The 22127-nt window shown below is 47.4% G+C and overlaps 1 protein-coding gene across 1 annotated transcript; it reads right to left on the reverse strand.

Moving 5' to 3' along the window:
- Nucleotides 1-396: 396 nt before the first annotated feature.
- Nucleotides 397-19827, reverse strand: LOC144487567 (synaptojanin-2-binding protein-like; the record flags this gene model as incomplete). Its single annotated transcript, XM_078205650.1, has 5 exons — nucleotides 19775-19827; nucleotides 10369-10442; nucleotides 6745-6840; nucleotides 3196-3265; nucleotides 397-471 (listed from the first exon to the last, which is right to left on the reverse strand). Coding segments are annotated over exons 2-5 (308 nt in total), but the record flags the coding sequence as incomplete, so codon positions are not given.
- Between the last annotated feature and the right edge of the window lie 2300 nt (nucleotides 19828-22127).

Here is a 22127-nt window from a genome sequence, read left to right on the forward strand (position 1 = left end):
CCTCTCTCTTCCCACCACAACACCACTGTTTAATCCGATTTAAACTGTATTAGTGAGCTTCAGCTTAGAAGGAATGGAATAAAGACAGACAGTGAAGCTTTAGCACACTAATCAGCTTAACTGGTAAACTGATTTCTAATTAATTAATTATTAAGGTGGAGGCTGGGGCTGGAACCAAGGTTTGTTCTGTTTGTCTGGTTTGGAGTTAGAACTGAGAAGCTGTGTGATCGAACAACGTTATTCTTTGTCCTCCTCACAGGTGGGACATGACGAGTGGTTGGATTTAAAATGGCAACAGATCTCACACAATACTTACCTCTCATCATCCCCGTCACAAATCCCGGTATTAAAACACTGACCCGCTCAAGAGGGGCGGACAGAAGCTGCCCTTCTTACCTGGCTTCATCATCCCGAGCGATCAGCAAGGACATGTGGTTGGATGCTGAGGCCATGCGAAGGATATCGACAGCCCTGTAACAGATCAGAACACAGCTCACTGCAAGGGGGGCCTCTAGAAGCTGTTCCGTCTTAGACAGTCTGCTGGCCCCGGGGGGGTTGGAATTGGCAATAACTCAGCAAACCAGCCTCCCATCCATTGACTCTGTCTACACTTCCCGCTGCCTCGGCAAAGCAGCCAGCTTAATCAAGGACCCCAGGCACCCCGGACATACTCTCTTCCACCTTCTTCCGTCGGGAAAAAGATACAAAAGTCTGAGGTCATGTACCAACCGACTCAAGTTTCTTCCCTGCTGCCATCAGAATTTTGAATGGACTTACCTCGCACTAAGTTGATCTTTCTCTCCATCCTAGCTATGACTTAACACTACATTCTGCACCCTCTCCTTTCCTTCTCTATGAATGGTATGCTTTACCTGTACAGCACACAAGAAACAACACTTTTCACTGTATACTAATACATGTGACAATAATAAATCAAATCAAATCAAAAAGTTCCATCAAGGCAGCTTTTCTAAGTTTGGCAGGTGGGATTGCGATGAAGATGGTGCTGAAAGTGACTAGAATGGTTGACGAGGGAAGGGCTGTGTTTGTGTCCACATGGACTTTAGTAAAGCGTTTGACAAAGTCCCTCATGGTAGGGCAATAGGTTGGATCTCATGGGATAAAGGGGGAGGTGGCTAGATGGGTGGAGAACTGGCTTGGTCACAGAAGACAGAGGGTAGTGGAAGGGTCTTTTTCCGGCTGGAGGCCTGTGACTAGTGGTGTTCCGCAGGGCTCTGTATTGGGACCTCTGCTGTTCGTGCTTTATATAAACGATCTGGAAGAAGGTGTAACTGGGGTGATCAGTAAGTTTGCAGACGACACGAAAATGGCTGGACTTGCAGATAGTGAGGAACATTGTCAGAGGCTACGGAAGGATATAGATAGGCTGGAAATTTGGGCAAAGAAATGGCAGATGGAGTTCAATCCAGATAAATGCGAAGTGATGCATTTTGGTAGAACTAACATAGGGAGGAGCTATACGATAAATGGCAGAACCATAAAGGGTGTAGATACGCAGAGGGACTGGGTGTGCAAGTCCACAGATCCTTGAAGGTGACGTCACAGGTGGAGAAGGTGGTGAATAAGGCATATGGCATGCTTGCCTTTATAGACGGGGCATAGAGTATAAAAGTTGGGGTCTGCTGTTGCAGTTGTATAGAACGTTGGTTCGACCGCATTTGGAATACTGCGCCCAGTTCTGGTCGCCACACTACCAGAAGGACGTGGAGGCTTTAGAGAGAGTGCAGAGGAGGTTTACCAGGATGTTGCCTGGTATGGAAGGGCTTAGTTATGAGGAGAGATTGGGTAAACTGGAGTTGTTCTCACTGGAAAGACGGAGGATGAGGGGTGACCTAATAGAGGTGTATAAAATTATGAAAGGCAAAGATAGGGTGAACAGTGGGATGCTTTTTCCCAGATCGGTGGTGACGTTCACGTGGGGTCATAGGTTCAAGGTGAGGGGGGGGGAGGTTTAACACAGATATCAGAAGGACGTATTTTACACAGAGGGTGGTGGGGGCCTGGAATGCGCTGCCGGGCAAGGTGGTGGAGGCGGACACACTGGGAATGTTTAAGACTTATCTAGATAGCCACATGAACGGAGTGGGAATGGAGGGATACAAAAGAATGGTCTAGTTTGGACCAGGGAGCGGCACGGGCTTGGAGGGCCGAAGGGCCTGTTCCTGTGCTGTATTGTTCTTTGTTCAAAAGGAAACAGTCTCTCTGTATCCACTCCATCAAAACCTTTCATAATTTTAAAGACCACTATTAGGCCTTCCTTCTTCCAGAGAGGAGAGACCCAGCCTGTCAATGTCAAACCTTTCCTGATATATAAACCCTCACATTTCTGATATCATCCTTGTCATTCTCCGCTCCCACTCCAGTGCCTCCATGTCCTTTTTATAATGTAGTGTCCAGAACTGCACACTGTACTCTAAGTGTAACCGAATGAAGGTTCGACACAGGTTCAGCAATAACTTCCCTACTTTTCAATTCTATCCCACTCGAAATAAGGCCAGGAGTTTGGTTCATTTTGTGGGTAACCCGTGGCATGATTTCCAGTGATTGAATTGTAATGGTGTTCTGTTTGCTGAACACCATCATCGCTTTGGTCATTTACTCTATCTGGCTTTCCCTCCCTTCACAGGCCTTCCCTTTTGTTCTTCCTCCATTCTATCCCCCTTCCCTCCCTCTGATCTTGCTTAAAACCTGTTTCCTTCATGGCTTTTTTCCGGTTCTGATGATAGATCATTGACCTGCAATGTTCACTGCGTTTCTCTCTCCACAGTTGCCGCCTGACCTGCTGAGTATTTCGGGCATTTTCTGTTTTAATTTTCAGCTTTCCAGCTTTTGCTTTTGTAACAACAACCTGATATTGGGTTGGGCTATTTATCAGGCGTCACAGCCCCTGACTGTAACAATTTGCCTTTCTGTAGCGCCTTTAATGTCGCGAGCCCGGGATCCTTCACAGGAGTGTTGCCAACAAAATTTGACCCTGAGACACAAAAGGAGATATTAGGGTAGGTGACCAAAGCCTGGTCAAAGAAGTTGGTTTGAGGAATCTCTTGAGGGAGGAAAGTGAGGTAGAGAGAGCGAGACAGAGAGGTTTCGGGAGAGAATTCCAGAGCTTAGGGTCCAGGCAGCTGAAAGCACAGCTACCAATGGTGGAGGAAAGTTTAGCTCTAGGTTATATACCTCTCATTTGTAACTCCCGCCAGATCCTCTCCATTCACTTCCAGGATTAAGTCACCAGCCTGCAAGCGACCTGAAACAGAAACACGTATTGGAACTGGGGTGTGACTGACAGCAGCTTTGTTCCATGTTACCATGAGTTCTCTCAGTCCCAATGTTTCTCCTATCCAGAGTTGGGGCCATTCATCTGGACACAGATTTGTTCTGTCCTCGTGGCATCCATACCCGGAACAGGATTTTTGCAGTTAATCCCCACTGAGCGAAAATGAAAACATTCCTCATCATAACTCAGATTCAACCCGCTGCACCCCCCCCCCCCCCCCCCCCCCCCCCACCCCCTCAACAGACTTAGATCTGGACCCAACTCTCTCAGTTCAGAAGCTAGGCCTGGGCCCAACACCTTCAAGTCTTGAGTCAGATCCAGGTACCGAACACTTTCACCTCGTCAGTCAAACCTCCTCATAGCTGGAACAACATGGCGTGCATGTCTGATCCACATTGGATAATGGTGGACAGTTGGATTACGGGCGGCATGGTGGCACAGCGGTTAGCACTGCTGCCTCACAGCGCCAGGGACCTGGGTTCAATTCTGGCCTCAGGTCACTGTCTGTGTGGAGTTTGCACATTCTCCCCGTGTCTGCATAGGTTTCCTCCGGGTGCTCCAGTTTCCTCCCACACTCCAAAGATAAGAACATAAGAAATAGGAGCAGGAGTAGGCCATCTAGCCCCTCGAGCCTGCCCCGCCATTCAATAAGATCATGGCTGATCTGATAGTGGTTCAGTTCCACTTACCCGCCCACTCCCCATAACCCTTAATTCCCTTGTTGATCAGAAATCTATCTACCTGTGACTTAAACATATTTAACGAGGTAGCCTCCACTGCTTCAATGGGCAGAGAATTCCAGAGATTCACTACCCTCTGAGAGAAGAAGTTCCTCCTCAACTCTGTTCTAAACTGACTCCCCCTTATTTTGAGGCTGTGTCCTCTGGTTCTTGTTTCCTTTCTGAGTGGAAAGAATCTCTCTGCTTCTACCCTGTCGAGCCCCTTCATTATCTTATATGTCTCTATGTGTGGGTTAGGTGGATTGGCCATGCTAAATTGCCCCTTAGTGTCAGGGGGATTAGTAGGGTAAATACATGGGGTTACGGGGATAGGGCCTGGGTGGGATTGTTGTCAGTGCAGGTTCGATGGGCTGAATGGACTGTAGGGATTCTATGATTCTATTCTGTGAATGGGTGCAATGCACTGTATTACGGTGGCAGGGTCACAGTGTTGTGAATCGCTGATCGCTGTGCTTTCAGACTCCATTGAAGGCGATCTTGAGTTGAGTGACCACATCAGACACATATATGGGTGTCAGTGTGATTGGAGGCTCCTCAGCTAAGTGAGCTCTAGGACCAGAAAAAAAAGTAGCAAAGGCCGAATGAGGAGCAATTACGTGGCTCATAATGGGACAACTCAGTCGAACGCACTGTCTCTATAAGCTTGGAAGGCGGTGAAATCTATAACACCAGTGAATCACTTCATTCTCCTTCGGCCCCAACAATTGGCCTTTAATGTGTGTCACTCAGCACCTTCTATAAAATTTACACAAACCGGCCGTTCAGTCCAACAGCTCTGTGTCAGTGTTTAAACTCAACCTGCTCTACTTCATTTCGTCCTATCAACATATCCTCCTGTTCCTGTCTCCCACGTGTTTATCCAGCTCCCCCTCAACTCCTTCACCTCAACCACTCCATAATGGCAGCGAGTCCCACAATCTCACCACTGCTACAGCTTGATTTTCCAGTGGATATTCTCACTGTGCAGTGTGTGACTGGGGCATCGCACTGGGAGGCTGCATTCCCTGTAGGTGCTGTGTTAGGTCTCAGTCCGCACAGACATGGGGAAGCTACACCCTGTTTTTTGCTGCATCTGGGCCAGGGTTCCTGCCCCTGATCGCTGGCCAATGATCACTGGTAGGAACGGCCAGTGCCCCCAGGTATCAGGTGTGGAGAGGTTTCCAACAGTCTGTTCTGTTGATGTGGGGTAGGTTTCATCACCGGCTTCCATTAACCATCCCTCAAACATTCAAAACTGCACCCAGGTAAGACGAGGATTCCTGTGGATCCCTGTGCCTTTGGGGCACTGAGAGAAACGTGGGATGGGAAATATGGGCCGATGTCCCTGAGCCAGAGGATTCTGCCAATGAAGAGCGGCACTGGGGACAAGGGACTTCCGTTATGTAGAGAGATTGGAGAAGCTGCGATTGCTCTCGTTTGAATAGAGAAGATTAAGGGGAGATTTGATCGAGGTGTTCGAAATCAGATAGAGTAAATAATGAGAAATGGTTTCAACTGGCAGGACAGTTGTTAACCAGAGAATGCAGATTTAAGGAATTCGCAGAAATAAGCAGGAGAGAGATGAGGAGAGATAATTTTATAGTGAGTTGTGATCTGGAAGGTGCTACCTGAAAGGGCAGTGGAAGCAGATTCAATAGTAACATGCAAAAGAAAACTGGATAGGGGAAATTTCCAAAGCTCTGGAAAGGGAGACGAGGGTGGAGTGAGATTAATCAGATACCTCTTTGAAAGAGCCAGCACATACACGATGGGACGAATGGCCTCCACCTATGCTGTATGATTCATTAATTAGAGCGCCTTCAGTGGAGTGGGTCACTGACCAAAAGATGTCCTGGATGGAGAGCTTGTTGCTGACAGCAGACCCACTGGGCAGACCAGAAAAAGATTCCGGGATTCATCCAGGTGGGATATAGTTTTGTGTCAGATTGACTTCAATAACTTGGGGCGGCACGGTGGCACAGTGGGTTAGCACTGCTGCCTCACAGCGCAAGGGACCCGGGTTCGGTTCCCAGCTTGGGTCACTGTCTGTGTGAAGTTTGCACATTCTCCCCGTGTCTGCGTGGGTTTTCTCCGGGTGCTCCGGTTTCCTCCCACAGTCCAAAGATGTGCGGGTTAGGTGGATTGGCCAGGCTAAATTGCCCCTTAGTGTCAGGGGGTCTAGCTAGGGTAAATGCATAGGGTTATGGGGATAGGGCCCGGGTGGGATTGTGGTCGGTGCAGACTTGATGGGCCGAATGGCCTGCTTCTACACTGTAGGGATTCTATGACCAGTCTGCACACGTCCAAAGCACTTGGTGCTGAAGTCTCTCCACTGGATCAAGAGATTTGAGGAAAGTACATCCTCAGATTGCCACAGCAAAGCGGCATCATAGGAAGGAGCGTGTGGCAGTCACCCTGTAACCATGACAACCATAACTACCTCACTGCAGCCGACACAGCCAGGCTCGAATTGGACTGGACTCCCACCGGAACACTAACAACAGCCGGGCAGTAAATGTGAGTCATCAGCAACGGCGCAAAGTCGAAGATGAAGGTACGTTAATGTGGCAATGCTGGAGGACTGATATAACCCCGTTATTGCAGAAAGCAGCTGACTGACTGCGCCCCAGTACAGATACGTACTGCACAGGTTTGAAAAGTTGCTGCTGAATTCATAGCCAGTAAAATATTTCAAGGATGAGATTGTTGCCCCAAAGACTTTTCACCTACCATCGCTTGCGGCTATTCCTTGCTGCAAAATGCGCTTGACGTAGATTCCATATTCCTCACCCGTTTGTTCTTTGAATCCACCAATTATTTTAATACCTAAAACAGAGAAAGAACGATTATTTATTCTGCTGAGGTGACGAGGCTGAAAACTTCATTTGTTCCCTCCAAACTCAACTACCCTCCTGCTCTTTGGGCTTGCCCCTCACCCACTACACCTCGTCTCTAATATCTATATCCTGACACACACCGAGTCTCATTCACTCCTGTGCTCACTGACCTACACTGCCGCCCAGCCCTGCAATCCTCAAACTCAAATTCTCAGCCTCATGCTCTAATCTGTCTATTGTGTTACCCTCTCCCCATCTCTCCAACCTCCTCCAGTCCCACCATCCTCCATCGCTGGTCTCTTCAGCACCCTCAATTTTAATCGCTCCTCCACTGGTGGCCGTGCCATCAGTCGCCTGAACCCTACGCACTGGAATTTCCTCCCTAGGACGGCACGGTGACACAGTGGTTAGCACTGCTGCCTCACAGCGCCAGGGACCCGGGTTCAATTCCAGCCTCGGGTCACTGTCTGTGTGGAGTTTGAACATTCTCCTCGTGTCTGCGTGGGGTTTCCTCCGGGTGCTCCGGTTTCCTCCCACAGTCCAAAGATGTGCGGGTTAGGTTGATTGGCCATGCTAAATTAACCCTACTGTTAGGGGGATTAGCAAGGTAAATGTGTGGGCATACGGAAATAGGGCCTGGATGGGATTGTGGTCGGTGTAGACTTGATAGGCCGAATGGCTTCCTTTTGTACGGTAGGGATTCTATTCTATGATTCTCCAAACCTTTCCACCTCCTTTCCTGTCTCTTCTCAGTTAAGATGTGGAGATGCCGGCATTGGACTGGGGTGAACACAGTAAGTAGTCTCACAACACCAGGTTAAAGTCCAACAGGTTTATTTGGTAGCACAAGCTTTCGGAGCGCTGCTCCTTCATCAGGTGAGTTCACTCCGAAAGCTCGTGCTACCAAAATAAACCTGTTGGACTTTAACCTGGGGTTGTGAGACTTCTTACTCTTCTCATTTAAGACACTCCCTAAAACCTGTTCAAGTGAACCCAGCGCAAACTGAAGGAACAGCACCTCATCTTCCGATTGGACACTTTACAGCCTTCTGGACTGAACATTGAGTTCAACAACTTCAGAGTGTGAACTCTCCCCCTCCACCTTCCCCCCATTTCCATGGATTTTATTTCATTTCTTCTTTTCATCGCATTCATCCATTTTTTATTACTTTTTACTCTTATTTTTATTCCTCCTCTTCTGAAATCTCGCTCTCCATCTTGTCTCCAAACCAACCCCACTCCGCTTTCTCGGACCAACTGCCACATTCCTCAGGCAGTCCTTTAACAATCTGTACCTTTGTGCTGCCATTCACACATTCTGATCACTTAGAGGACACTTTCAGCACCTTTCTCAGCCCCCATCATCACCAGTTACATTCCCTTTGTTCAATTACAGCAACCCTGTCCCTACAAGTGGGTTCACTTGAACAGGTTTTAGGGAGTGTCTTAAATGAGAAGAGTAAGAAGTCTCACAACCCCAGGTTAAAGTCCAACAGGTTTATTTTGGTAGCACGAGCTTTCGGAGTGAACTCACCTGATGAAGAAACAGCACTCCGAAAGCTCGTGCTACCAAATAAACCTGTTGGACTTTAACCTGGTGTTGTGAGACTTCTTACTGTGCTTACCCTCATAGCATAAATCTTGTCTGACTTTCTTTGCCTTCAGCTCTGAAGAAGGGTCATCCAGACTCGAAACGTTGGCTCTGTTCTCTCTCCACAGATGCTGTCAGACCTGCTGAAATTTTCCAGCATTTTCTGTTTTTGTTGCTCTCGAAAAGCTATCTCCCTGACCAAGATTTTGGTCACCTGACTTGTGTGAACCTGTGACAATATTTGTCCAATTATGTGAAATCCGTTGGGATATTTTATGTTAAAGGTGCTATACAAATGCAGGTATTGAGTACAATGTATTAGGTGAGATACAATGTATTAGGAGATTGTCATCAACTTCAGGAAGCATAAAGGGGAACATGCCTCTGTCTACATCAATGGGGACAAAGTAGAAAGGGTCGAGAGCTTCATGTTTTTAGGTGTCCAGATCACTAACAACCTGTCCTGGTCCTCCCATGCCGACACTATAGTTAAGATAGCCCACCAATGCCTCTACTTTCTCAGTAAGGAAATTTGGCATGTCAGCTACGACGCTCACCAACTTTTACAGATGTAACATAGAAAGCATTCTTTCTGGTTGTATCACAGCTTGGTATGGCTCCTGTTCTGCCCAAGACCGCAAGGAACTACAAAAGGCCGTGAATGAAGCCCAGTCCATCACGCAAACCAGCCTCCCATCCATTGATTCTGTCTACACTTCCCGCTGCCTCGGCAAAGCAGCCAGCATAATTAAGAACCCCCCACGCACCCCGGACATTCTCTCTTCCACCTTCTTCCTTCAGGAAAAAGATACAGAAGTCTGAGGTCACGTACCAACCGACTCAAGAACAGTTTCTTCCCTGCTGCCGTCAGACTTTTGAATGGACCTACCTTGCATTAAGTTGATCTTTCTCTACACCCTAGCTATGACTGTAACACTACATTCTGCACTCCTTTCCTTCTCTATGAACGGTATGCTTTGTCTGAATGGCTCCCAAGAAACAATATTTTTCACTGTATGTTAATACAGGTGACAATAATAAATCAAATCAAGTCAAAATCAATAGAGGAAATGGTTGTGGACCTTGTTCGGTTGAAGCTCACTTGCTGAAAGGGTACAAAATCGCGCTGGACTTTCTAACTGATACCTAAAGCCAGACGGAACTCGGACTGGTTATGGATGTGAGTAAACATTATTTTCCATCTATAATTCTCAATGCATCGCATCTTCCAAGACCAGTGCCTTGATGGTGGTAAATCCCAGTCCAACAACAATATTCTTGTTGCTCCAGCCAACATGCTCTGTAACAGCCATGATCGTAATGAATGGCAGAGCAGGCTCGAAGGGCCGAATGGCCTCCTCCTGCTGCGTTTCTATGTAACCCCTTCCCACAGTTATCTCTTCAGCATTAACTACACTAGTGTCTGCCTTCATCCGCTGAGCCAGATAGTGTAGGTCTCACTCCCACTCGGCTGACACTCGCAGTACTGTACTGAGGGGGGCGGGGGGAATACTACATTGTTTCTTGGCCCTGTTTGCTCTCATAGACAAATGTAAGAGATCCCGTGGCACTACTGGAGGAAGAGCTAGGGCATTCTCCCTGGTGTCCGAGCCAGTGTTCAACCATTGTCATTAAAATCAGGTTATCTGATCATCCATCTCGCTCGGGACTTTGCTGCGCATAAATTGGCTGAATTCTTTTCCACATTACAAACGGGACTGTGTTTAAAAAGGTAGATCATCGGTTGTGACCGTGTTGAAGCTGTGGAAGGTGTTATATAAATGCAAGTTATTTATTTTACTCTGAAAGCAAACTGCATGATGCTGAATAACTATAGAAAGGGACAGGTTGGAGTAGGGTGAACTGTGTCTTAGTTACTGGGAAACCTGGGCTCGACCTGGTACTGGAGAGAGAGGTTACACTTACCCAGACCATTCTCACAGTCAGAGAACTCAACACGGTGAATGACTCGATTGATTCCATAGGGACCCATAATCGTCCTAAAGGAAAGTACAGAGAAATGTTAAAGACACCATACATATGCAAGGGCCTCGGTTAAAAATGCTGTGGGAAAAACTAGCGAGATAATCTTTAAGACTCGATGGGCCAGATGGTCTCTTCCTGCATTGTAGGGATTCTATGATTTTATATGTTCCAATACTTTCACAATGATGAGATGCTCGACAACGTCCAGGACAAAGCAGCCCGCTTAATTGGCACCCCATCCACAAAACATTCACTCCCTCTAGCAGTGACGCACAGCGGCAGCCGTGTGTGTACCATCTACAAGATGCACTGCAGCAACTCACCAAGGCTTCTTCCAAAGCACCTCCCAAATCCACAACCTCTACCAACTGGAAGGACAAAGGAGGCAGACACATAGGAACACCACTACCTGCAAGTTCTCCTCTGAGTCAGATATCCATCGAGCCATAGAATCCCGGCAGTGCTGAAAGAGGCCAGGCAGTCCATAGAGTCTGCGCTGAGTCTCCAAAAGAGCATGCCACCCAGGCCCTCCCCTGCACCCTATCCCTGTAACCCTGTGCATTTCGCATGACCAATCCACCTCACCTGCACATCTTTGGAGTGTGGGAGGAAACCGGAGCACCCGGAGGAAACCCACGCAGACACGGGGAGAACGTGCAAACTCCACACAGACAGTGACCCAAGCCGGGAATCGAACCCGGGTCCCTGGCGCTGTGAGGCAGCAGTGCTAACCACTGTGCCACCGTGCCGCTCTGACTTGGAAAGGTATCAGCCATTCCTTCCCTTCTCCTGAACTCCCCCTGCTATGTGAAAGTACCAGTATCACAATCACTGCAGTGGTTGAAGAAGGCCCACCACTATCTTCACTCGGGAGGGACAATAAATACCAGCCTCACCAGTGCTGCCTGCACCATCAGAATAAATTAAAAGAATGCTTCCTACACCTTTACCTCAGACTGCATCCCCTGCCTGAGCTATTCTGGGTGGCTACTGGATTTGGCAAGTGCACTAGCTTCCCTTTTTGGAGGTATAGTGGCAACTTCCAGTCAGAACTCCTCCGACCACAATCCCATTCCACCTTACTGGCTGTCTTTCCATCCCGCCCTCCTCCACTTTTCTTCCCTGAATCCAGCTATTAATGCCAGGGTTTTCCAGGTGCTAGGATGGCAGGGAATGAACACAGACTGGTACAAACCCCTCTTGCTGATCACACCGGCTCCTGTCATTCCTGGCACTGACAACAGACAGATCAGCACTTAGTGAGGCTGCATTTGGAATATAGTGTTCAATTCTGGTCATCACACTACCAGAAGGATGTGGAGGCTTTGGAGAGGGCACAGAAAGGATTCACCAGGATGTTGCCTGGTATGGGGGGCATTAGCTATGAGGAGAGGTTGGAGAAACTTGGTTTGTTCTCACTGGAGTGACGAGGGTTGAGGGGCAACCTGATAGAAGTCTACAAGATTACGAGGGGCATGGACAGAGTGGATAGTCGGAAGTTTTTTCCCAGGGTGGAAGAGTCAATTACTAGGGGGCATAGGTTTAAGATGTGAGGGGCAAGGTTTAAAGGAGATGTACGAGGCAGGTCTTTTTACACAGAGGGTGGTGGGTGCCTGGAACTCGCTGCTGGGGAGGTAGTGGAAGCAGATACAGTAGTGAGTTTTAAGGGGCATCTGGATAAATACATGAATAGGATGGGAACAGAGGGATATGGTCCCCGGAAGGGTAGAGGCTTTTAGTTCAGTTGGGCAGCATGGTCGGTGCAGGCTTGGAGGGCCGAAGGGCCTGTTCCTGTAATAAAGGCTGTAATTTTATTTGTTCTTTTGTCAGTACATCATTCTGAAGTCTGTAACGCTGGAACTGGCCTGGGGAGCAGAATGCTGCATCAGGCTGTGGGAATTGAAAGGTTCTATTTACTTAATCGTGCACAGAAATGGTAAATGCAATCAGCCACAAGCCTTCCATACACCGAGCAGGTCCAACCCTTCTGGCTTAATGCTTAACTGCAGAGTTGGCCAAGTTTGTCACTTCCCATCAGTGTTACCAACTAACTTGTTGCTACAATTATAATGATACAAGATAGGAATAGATGGGGAATGCCGTCGTTCAAAACAAGGCCAGAGTATCCCTGTGACATAAGAACATAAGAACTAGGAGCAGGAGTAGGCCATCTGGCCCCTCGAGCCTGCTCCACCATTCAATAAGATCATGGCTGATCTTTTCGTGGACTCAGCTCCACTTACCCGCCCGCTCACCATAACCCTTAATTCCTTTACTGTTCAAAAATCTACCTATCCTTGCCTGAAAAACTTTCAATAAGGTAGCCTCGACTGTTTCACTGGGCAGGGAATTCCACAGATTCACAACCCTTTGTGTGAAGAAGTTCCTCCTCAACTCAGTCCTAAATCTGCTCCCCCTTATTTTGAGGCCATGCCCCCTAGTTCTAGTTTCACCCACCAGTGGGAACAACTTTCCTGCTTCGGTCTTATTTATTCCTTTCATTATTTTATCTATTTCTATCAGATCTCCCCTCATTCTTCTGAATTCCAATGAGTATAGCCCCAGTCTACTCAGTCTCTCCTCATAAGCCAACCCTCAACTCTAGAATCAACTAGTGAATTCCCTCCAGTGCCAGTATATCCTTTCTCAAGTAAGGAGACCAAAACTGTACACAGTACTCCAGGTGTGGCCTCACCAGCACCTTATACAGCTGCAACATAACCTCCCTGTTTTTAAACTCCATCCCTCTAGCAATAAAGAACAGAATTCCATTTGCCTTCTTAATTACCTGCTGCACCTGCAAACCAACATTTTGTGATTTTGGTGATGACAGTGAACCTTTTTGAAAAGTAGGTTTGTGCCTCCAGTATCTAACCACGAGTCCACTCCTTGTCTTTCTCACACTGTGTCTGCGTGCAAAGATTCTCAATCAAGTGACTCCCTCAAGGGCCTCTCCCAGAATGCTGCAACCCACTGCACAGACTGCGGGGCTGCTCCCATTGCTGCCTCACTAACCTGGACCCCAAGCTGAGCAGAAGCCAATGAGAGGAGCAAATGCTATCGAACCAGTTGCCCTCTTTAAATCGGATTCTTTCACTCTCTGCGATGGCTTCCTGATAGAATTCCATTGCTGTAGACAGAGAGCAGCACTCAATCGCAGCTTGCTCAATGCACAGCCAAGCTGTGAAGAGAGTGGGTGAGAGCTGAGGATGACAATGTACATGTTTCCTCTGTCTATACATGGATGGGACAGACAATGCACACATCTCCTCTGTCTAGACAGACAATGCACACATCTCCTCTGTCTAGACAGACAATGCACATGCTCATCTCTGATTTCCTGTAGCTCATTTTTCCTGGAACAGGTCACTAGGCTGAAGCCAGGAGCTTACAGCTGGAAGGGCAGCACTCTTTTTCAAGCATAGCTGACCAGCAGTCTCTCCTGCTCTTACTGCCTCTCAGAGCCCTGTTGGAAGGATTTACAGGCTGATAATCAACCTGTTTGACCACATTATAGATGCACCTTCTGTCGGCATCAAATCCTAGAGTGGGACTCGAACCTGGAGTTTCTGACTCAGAGGCAGGGACACTGCCCACTGCACCTCAAGCACGCTCCCCTTTCCCTTCCCACCCTCTCAATTCCTTTAACTATCATAAACACACCATCAGATCTCCCTCCAACCTTCCATACTCAACAAGATACAAGTCCAGCCTAAGCAACCTGTCCTCATGCTTTTAATACTTTAAGTCTCGGTACCATTGCTAAATAACAAAAGGCTGCTGCTCCAGAAAATTCTGAACTCAAAGATGTTTATTACTGGATTTGGAGCAAGTCGAAGAGAATTCGAAATATTTAAAATTTAAATTCAGATGATGGTGCTGATAATGGGGATCAAATCAGTGAGATTGTTGGACCTACACAACAGGCCCATCAGCAAAAGGGCTCTGCCTCGAAACAAGGGTCGCCACCCAAAACATTAACCTCTTCAAAAGCTGACAGGGAATGTATAACACGGTTCAATACTGGGACCCTTACTGTTTGTTATATACATAAATGATATCGATGAAAATGTGGGGGGAATGTTAAGCAAGTTTGCAGACGACACCAAGATTGGGACGGTGGTTAACAGAGAAGAAGGAGGTTGGAGGTTTCAGGAAGATATAGCTGGGTTGGTCAGCTGGGCAGAGCAGTGGCAGATGGGATTTAACCCTGATAAGTGCCAGGTGATGCACTTTGGTAGAAGTAACAAGACGAGGGAGTATTTAATGAATGGCAGGACGCTGGGAAGCTCGGAGGGACAGAGGGATCTGGGGTAATTATTCACTGATCCCTGAAGGAGGCAGAGCGGGTGCATAGGGTAATTAAGAAGGTATATGGTACATTTGCGTTTATCAGTTATGGTATAGAGTATAAGAGCAAGAAGGTAATGTTGGAGTTGTACAGAGCGTTGGTGAGGCCACAGCTGGAGCAGTGTGTGCAGTTCTGGTCACCTCACTATAGGAAGGATGTGATAGCATAGAGGGGGTACAGAGCAGATTCACCAGGGTGTTGCCTAGGATGGAACATTTGAGCTATAAGGAGAGACTGGATAGGCTTGGATTGTTTTCTCTAGAGCAGAGAAGGCTGAGGGGGGACGTGATTGAGGTGTATAAGATCCTGAGAGGTATTGACAGGGTGAGTAGGGAGCAGCTGTTCTCCTTGGTTGAGGAGTTAATCATGAGGGGGCATAAGTTTGAGGGTGAGGGGCAGGAGATTCAGAGAGGATTTGAGATAAAATCTTTTTCACTCAGAGGGTGATGGGAATCGGGAATGCGCTGCCTGGGAAGGTAGTGGAGGGCGGAAACCTCACAATTTAAAAAAAATGTTTGGATGAACACTTGAAATATCAGAACATTCAAGGATATGGGACAAGCGCAGGAAAATGGGATTAGTGCGACTTCAGTGGTAGTTATTAGAGTGATAGAGATTTACAGCATGGAAACAGGCCCTTCGGCCCAACTTGTCCATGCCGCCCTTTTTTTTAAACCCCTAAGTGAATCCCAATTGCCCGCATTTGGCCCATATCCCTCTATACCCATCTTACCCATGTAACTGTCTAAACGCTTTTTAAAAGACAAAATTGTACCCGCCTCCACTACTACCTCTGGCAGCTTGTTCCAGACACTCACCACCCTCTGTTTGAAAGAACTGCCCCTCTGGACACTTTTGTATCTCTCCCCTCTCACCTTAAACTTATGCCCTCTAGTTTTAGACTCCCCTACCTTTGGGAAAAGATATTGACTTTCTAGCTGATCTATGCCCCTCTATTTTATAGACCTCTATAAGATCACCCCACAGCCTTCTACGCTCCAGAGAAAAAAGTCCCAGTCTATCAAGTCTCTCCTTATAACTCAAACCATCAAGTCCTGGTAGCATCCGCGTAAATCTCTTCTGCATTCTTTCTAGTTTAATAATATCCTTTCTATAATAGGGTGACCAGAACTGTACACAGTATTCCAAGTGTGGCCTTACCAATGTCTTGTACAACTTCAACAAGACGTCCCAACTCCTGTATTCAATGTTCTGACCAATGAAACCAAGCATGCTGAATGCCTTCTTCACCACTCTGTCCACCTGTGACTCCACTTTCAAGGAACCATGAACCTGTACCCCTAGATCCTTTTGTTCTGTAACTCTCCCCAACGCCCTACCATTAACTGAGTAAGTCCTGCCCTGGTTCAATCTATCTAAATGCATCACCTCGCATTTATCTAAATTAAACTCCATCTGCCATTCGTCAGCCCACTGGCCCAATTGATCAAGATCTGTTGCAATCTGAGATAACCTTCTTCACTGTCCAATATGCCACCAATCTTGGTGTCATCTGCAAACTTACGAACCATGCCTCCTAAATTCTCATCCAAATCATTAACATAAATGATAAATAACAGTGGACTCAGCATCGATCCCTGAGGCACACCGCTGGTCACAGGTCTCCAGTTTGAAAAACAACCCTCTGCAACCACCCTCTGGCTTCTGTCAAGGAACCAATTTTGTATCCATTTAGCTACCTCACCCTGGATCCTGTGAGATTTAACCTATGCAACAACCTACATGCGGTACCTTGTCAAAGGCCTTGCTAAAGTCCATGTCGACAACATCAACTGCACTGCCCTCTTCTACCTTCTTGGTTACCCCTTCAAAAAACTCAATTAAATTTGTGAGACATGATTTTCCACTAACAAAGCCATGCTGACTGTCCCTAATCAGTCCTTGCATCTCTAAATGCCTCTAGATCCTGTCTCTTAAAATACCTTCCAACAATTTACCCACTGCAGACGTGAGGCTCACTGGCCTGTAGTTCCCAGGCTTTTCCCTGCAGCCCTTCTTAAACAAAGGCACAACATTTGCCACCCTCCAATCTTCAGGCACCTCACCCGTGACTATCAATGATTCAAATATCTCTGCTAGGGGACCCACAATTTCCTCCCTAGCCCCCACAATGTCCTGGGATACACTTCATCAGGTCCCGGGGATTTATCTACCTTGATGCGCTTTAAGACTTCCAGCACCTCCTTCTCTGTAATATGTACACTCCTCAAGACATCACTATTTATATCCCCAAGTTCCCTAACATCCATGCTTTTCTCAACAGTAAGTACTGATGAGAAATATTCATTTAGGATCTCACCCATCTCTTGTGGATCCGCACATAGATGACCTTGTTGATCCTTAAGAGGCCCTACTCTCTCCCTAGTTACCCATTTGCCCATTATGTATTTGTAGAAGCTCTTTGGATTCTCCTTTGTCTTATCTGCCAAAACAATCTCGAGTCCCCTTTTTTGCCCTCCTGATTTCTCTCTCAACTCTATTCCTACACTGCTATACTCTTCAAAGGATTCACTTGATCCCAGTTGCCTATGCATGTCATGTGTCTCTTTCTTCTTCTTGACCAGGGCCTCAATATTCTGAGTAATCCAGGGTTCCCTACTTCTACCAGCCTTGCCCTTCACTCTAAGACGAATGTGCTTACCCTGAACCCTTGTTAACACACTTTGAAAGCCTCCCACTTACCAGACATCCCTTTGCCTTCCCACAGACTCCCCCAATTAACTTTTGACAGTTCTTGCCTGATACCATCAAAATTGGCCTTGCCCCAATTTAGAATTTTAACTTTTGGGCCAGACCTATCATTCTCCATAGCTATCTTAAAACTAATAGAATTATGGTCACTGGTCCCAAAGTGATCCCTCACTAACACTTCTATCACCTGCCCTTCCTTCTTTCCCAAGAGGAGGTCAGGTTTTGCCCCCTCTCTAGTCGGGCCATCCACACACTGAATGAGAAATTCCTCCTGAATACACTCAACAAATTTCTCTCCATCCAACCCTCTAATACTATGGCTGTCCCAGACGGTGCAGGACAAAGAACAAAGAAAATTACAACACAGGAACAGGTCTTTCGGCCCTCCAAGCCTGCACCGATCATGCTGCCCGACTTAACTAAAACCTCCTACCCTTCCGGGGACCATATCCCTCTATTCCCATCCTATTCATGTACTTGTCAAGACGCCCCTTAAAAGTCACTGCCGTATCCGCTTCCACTACCTCCCCCAGCAACGAGTTCCAGGCCCCCACCACTCTCTGTGTAAAAAATCTGCCTCGTACATCTCTTTGAAACGTTGCCCCTCGCACCTTAAACCTGTGCCCCCTAGTAATTGACTCTTCCACCCTGGGGAAAAAGCTTCTGACTATCCACTCTGTCCATGCCCCTCATAATCTTGTAGACTTCTATCAGGTGTCCAGATCTCTATCAGAGTCGATAGACCGAAGGGCTTTTTCTGCACTGTATGACTCTATGGTTCTTTCAATGATTAGATGAGAGAGTGGCTTTGTCTAAACCCAATTGTACTGAATCATGTAGATTTTATAACACATTGAAGTACATCTGTGTGTGAAAATGCTGGAAAGTCTCAGCAGAACTGGCAGCATCTGTCGAGAGAGAAAATAGAGTTAATGTTTTGAGTCCGTGTGACTCTTCTCGAGCTCGAAACATTAACTCTGTTCCTCTCTCCACCGACACTGACGGATCTCGTGCAGTTCCTTCTCCCTGTGCAGCCTCAATCTCCCTGAGCAGACCCCCCTCTCCCCCTGAAGCCCCCCGCCTCCCCACTGACGGGAAGTGAAAGATTTACTGGAAGCCAGACTGAGCTGTATTTCAAAAGGAGACACAAGCAATCCAGATGCAGTTGGAAAATTCTACCCGGTAAGTTCAAAATCTGGGTGAAAACAGAAGAACGGTCGCTCAACTTTCTTTGCCCAGGCTCCTGAACATTTTAACTCTTTCCACGCCAGAACTTATCCTGGCGGTAGTGGAAGCTGTAAATCGGGTTTCCATTGGTTGGGACAGAGCAGAGCTGTGGTGTGAATGAATTTTCAGCTGACTCAAACTCTAATGTTTAATGTGAGCAGTTAAACCTGTCACTAACTCCATCCTTGAGACTGAGACAGAGAGATACACATGCTCCTCAGAGCCAGATACACATAAAATACACATATACACAGAGATAGATACCCAATCCATACAGATATACACAGATAGATACACAATCCTTACAGATATACACAGAGATAGATACACAATCCATGCAGATATACACAGAGATAGATACACAAATCGATACAGATATACGCAGATATAGATACACAATCCATACAGATATACAGAGATAAATACACAATCCATGCAGATATACACAGAGAGATAGATACACAATCCATACAGATATACACTGATACACAATCCATACAAATATACACACAGATAGATACACAATCCATACAGATATACAGAGATAAATACACAATCCATACAGATATACACAGATAGATACACAATCCATACAGATATACACAGATAGATACACAATCCATACAGATATACACAGATAGATACACAATCCATACAAATATACACACAGATAGATACACAATCCATACAGATATACACAGATAGATACACAATCCATACAGATATACACAGATAGATACACAATCCATACAAATATACACACAGATAGATACACAATCCATACAGATATACACACAGATAGATACACAATCCATACAGATATACACAGAGATAAATACACAATCCATACAGATATACAGATAGATACACGATCCATACAAATATACAGAGATAAATACAAAATCCATACAGACATACACAGAGATAGACACACAACTCATACAGATATACGGAGATAGACACACAATCCATACAGATATACACAAAGATACACTATCCATACAGTGATACAGACAGGCAGGGAGCTCTCTCTCTCACACACACACACAGACGTACCAGTATAAGAGGGACAAGCCATCAAAGTGCTCCGCTTCCTCGGACTGTGGCAGTAGGGACATGATTTGATGGGCTGCCCGCTGACACTCAGCCCCAGGGGATAGGAATCAGCCTGCAGGCAATCCGGTGTCTCAGAGCCCGGCTCCTGCCTCCGGCATGGCACAGGGTTGTGGAGCAGGGGGATTACAGGGCGATATCGCCAGGGCAGAGCAGCGACCTGGCTGCGGATGGGGAGGGAGAGAGGGAGGGACAGCAGCCCTGACGACAGCCGCACACTTCGTGCAACATGAGCCGCCCCTGATCCAGGACAATCCTCCCATCTTCCGGACTCGCCAGCAAGCAGAGCCTCAACCAACTGCAACCCCTCAGAAAGGACTTGCATTGATATAGCGCCTACACTACCCATTGCTATAGGATACCTGGACTCACCCTCAGACAGCTCAAAGAAAGGACTTTCATTGATATAGCGCCTACACTACCCATTGCTGTGGGATACCTGGACCCTACCCCATCCCCAGACAGCTCAAAGAAAGGACTTGCATTGATATAGCACCTTTCACAACCCATTGCTGTGAAATACCTGGACCTCTCCCCCCCACCCCCTTCAGGCAGCTGATAGAAAAGACTTTACTTGCATTGATGTAGCGCCTTTCACAATCCATTGCTGTGGGTTACCTGGATGCCCCCACCCCCGACAGCTCAAGAAAAGGACTTGCGTTGATATAGTGCCTACACAACCCATTGCTGTGGGATACTTGGACTCCCCCCCGCCCCAGGCAGCTGATAGAAAGGACTTTACTTGCATTGATATAGTGCCTTTCACAACCCATCGCTGTGGGATACCTGCCCCACCCCCCCCCCACCCCCCCGCCGTAGTTCAAAGAAAGGATTTGCATTGATATAGCGCCTTTCACAACTCGGGGCACTTCAAAGCATTTGGCAGCCAGTGCAGTAATGTTGGAGGGTAGTCAGTGTTGTAATGTGGGAGAGATGGCAGCCCAGTTGTGCACAGCAAGCTCCCACAGACTGCCTGTCCCAGTGAAAAGCGGAATACAGCGGCGACTGGAAATCTGAAATAAAAACAGGAAATGCTGGAAAATCTCAGCCGATCAGGCAGCGTCTGTGACGCTGACGCAACCGGATTCTGAGGAGCCTTGACAGGGTGGATGCTGAGAGAGTGTTTCCCCTTGCGGAAGAGACTGGAACCAGCGAAACGCCACTTTAAAAATAAGGCGCGGGATTTTCCGTGCAGGAGGCAGCCCTGCCATTGGCCAGTGGTGGGATCTGCTGGTCCCGTCTTATCCGCGGGGTTCCCCATTGAAACGGCCCTCGCTGCTGTGAGCCCTGCAGCAGGGGGGTGCACCATTGGCAGGGCTGGACGATCCCGTTGGCAGGAACAGCTGGAAAGTTCCGGTCTGGGGTTCTCTCGACTGAGAGAAGAATTATTTTTCTCTCAGAGGCGGGATGTCAACCTGTGGATTCTCTTCCCCAGAGAGCAGTTGGGAGGGGTGGTGGGCGGGGGCTGGGTCATCAAATGTAATAAATGTTACACAAAGATTCTTGATTGATGAGGGAATCAAAAGGTGTGGAATTGGAGGGGTGAATATACAGGAAAATGGAGTTGAGGTCACCATCAGATTAACCATGATCTTATTGAATGGCAGAACAGGTTTGAGAGGCCGAATGGCCTCTTCCTGTTGCAGATCATGGAATCATACAGCACAGAAGAGGCCCTTCGGCCCACCGAGTCCTCACTGGCACATTCGAAACTCCTGAATTCCCACCTAATCCCATCTGCCAGCACTTGGCCCATAGCCCTGAATGTTATGATGCGCCAAGTGCTCATCCAGGTACTTTTTAAAGGATATGAGGCATCCCGCCCCCACCACCCTCCCAGGCAGCACATTCCAGACCCTCACCACCCTCTGGGTAAAAACGTTTTTCTTCACACTCCCCCCACCCCCCCCCCCCCCCCCCCCGCCCCTAAACCTTCTGCTCCTCACCCAGAACCTATGTCAACTAAAGGGAACAGCTACTCCTTATCCACTGTCCATGCCCCTCATAATCTTGTACACCTCGATCAGGTCTTCTCTGCTTCACCAAAAACAACCCAAGCCTACCCAACCGCTCCTCATAACTTAAATGTTCCATCCCAGGCAGCATCCTGGTGAATCTCCTCTGCACTCCCTCCAGCGCAATCACACTCTCCTGATAATGTGGCGACCAGAACTGCACACAGTACTCTAGCTGTGTCCTTATCAAAGTTCTACACATCTCCAACATGACTTCCTTGCTTTTGTAATCTATGTAAGAAGTCTCACAACACCAGCCTTCACGACACATGACAGCGCAG

The sequence above is a fragment of the Mustelus asterias genome, unplaced genomic scaffold (assembly GCF_964213995.1).
Source record: "Mustelus asterias unplaced genomic scaffold, sMusAst1.hap1.1 HAP1_SCAFFOLD_881, whole genome shotgun sequence".
NCBI classification, from domain to species: domain Eukaryota; kingdom Metazoa; phylum Chordata; class Chondrichthyes; order Carcharhiniformes; family Triakidae; genus Mustelus; species Mustelus asterias.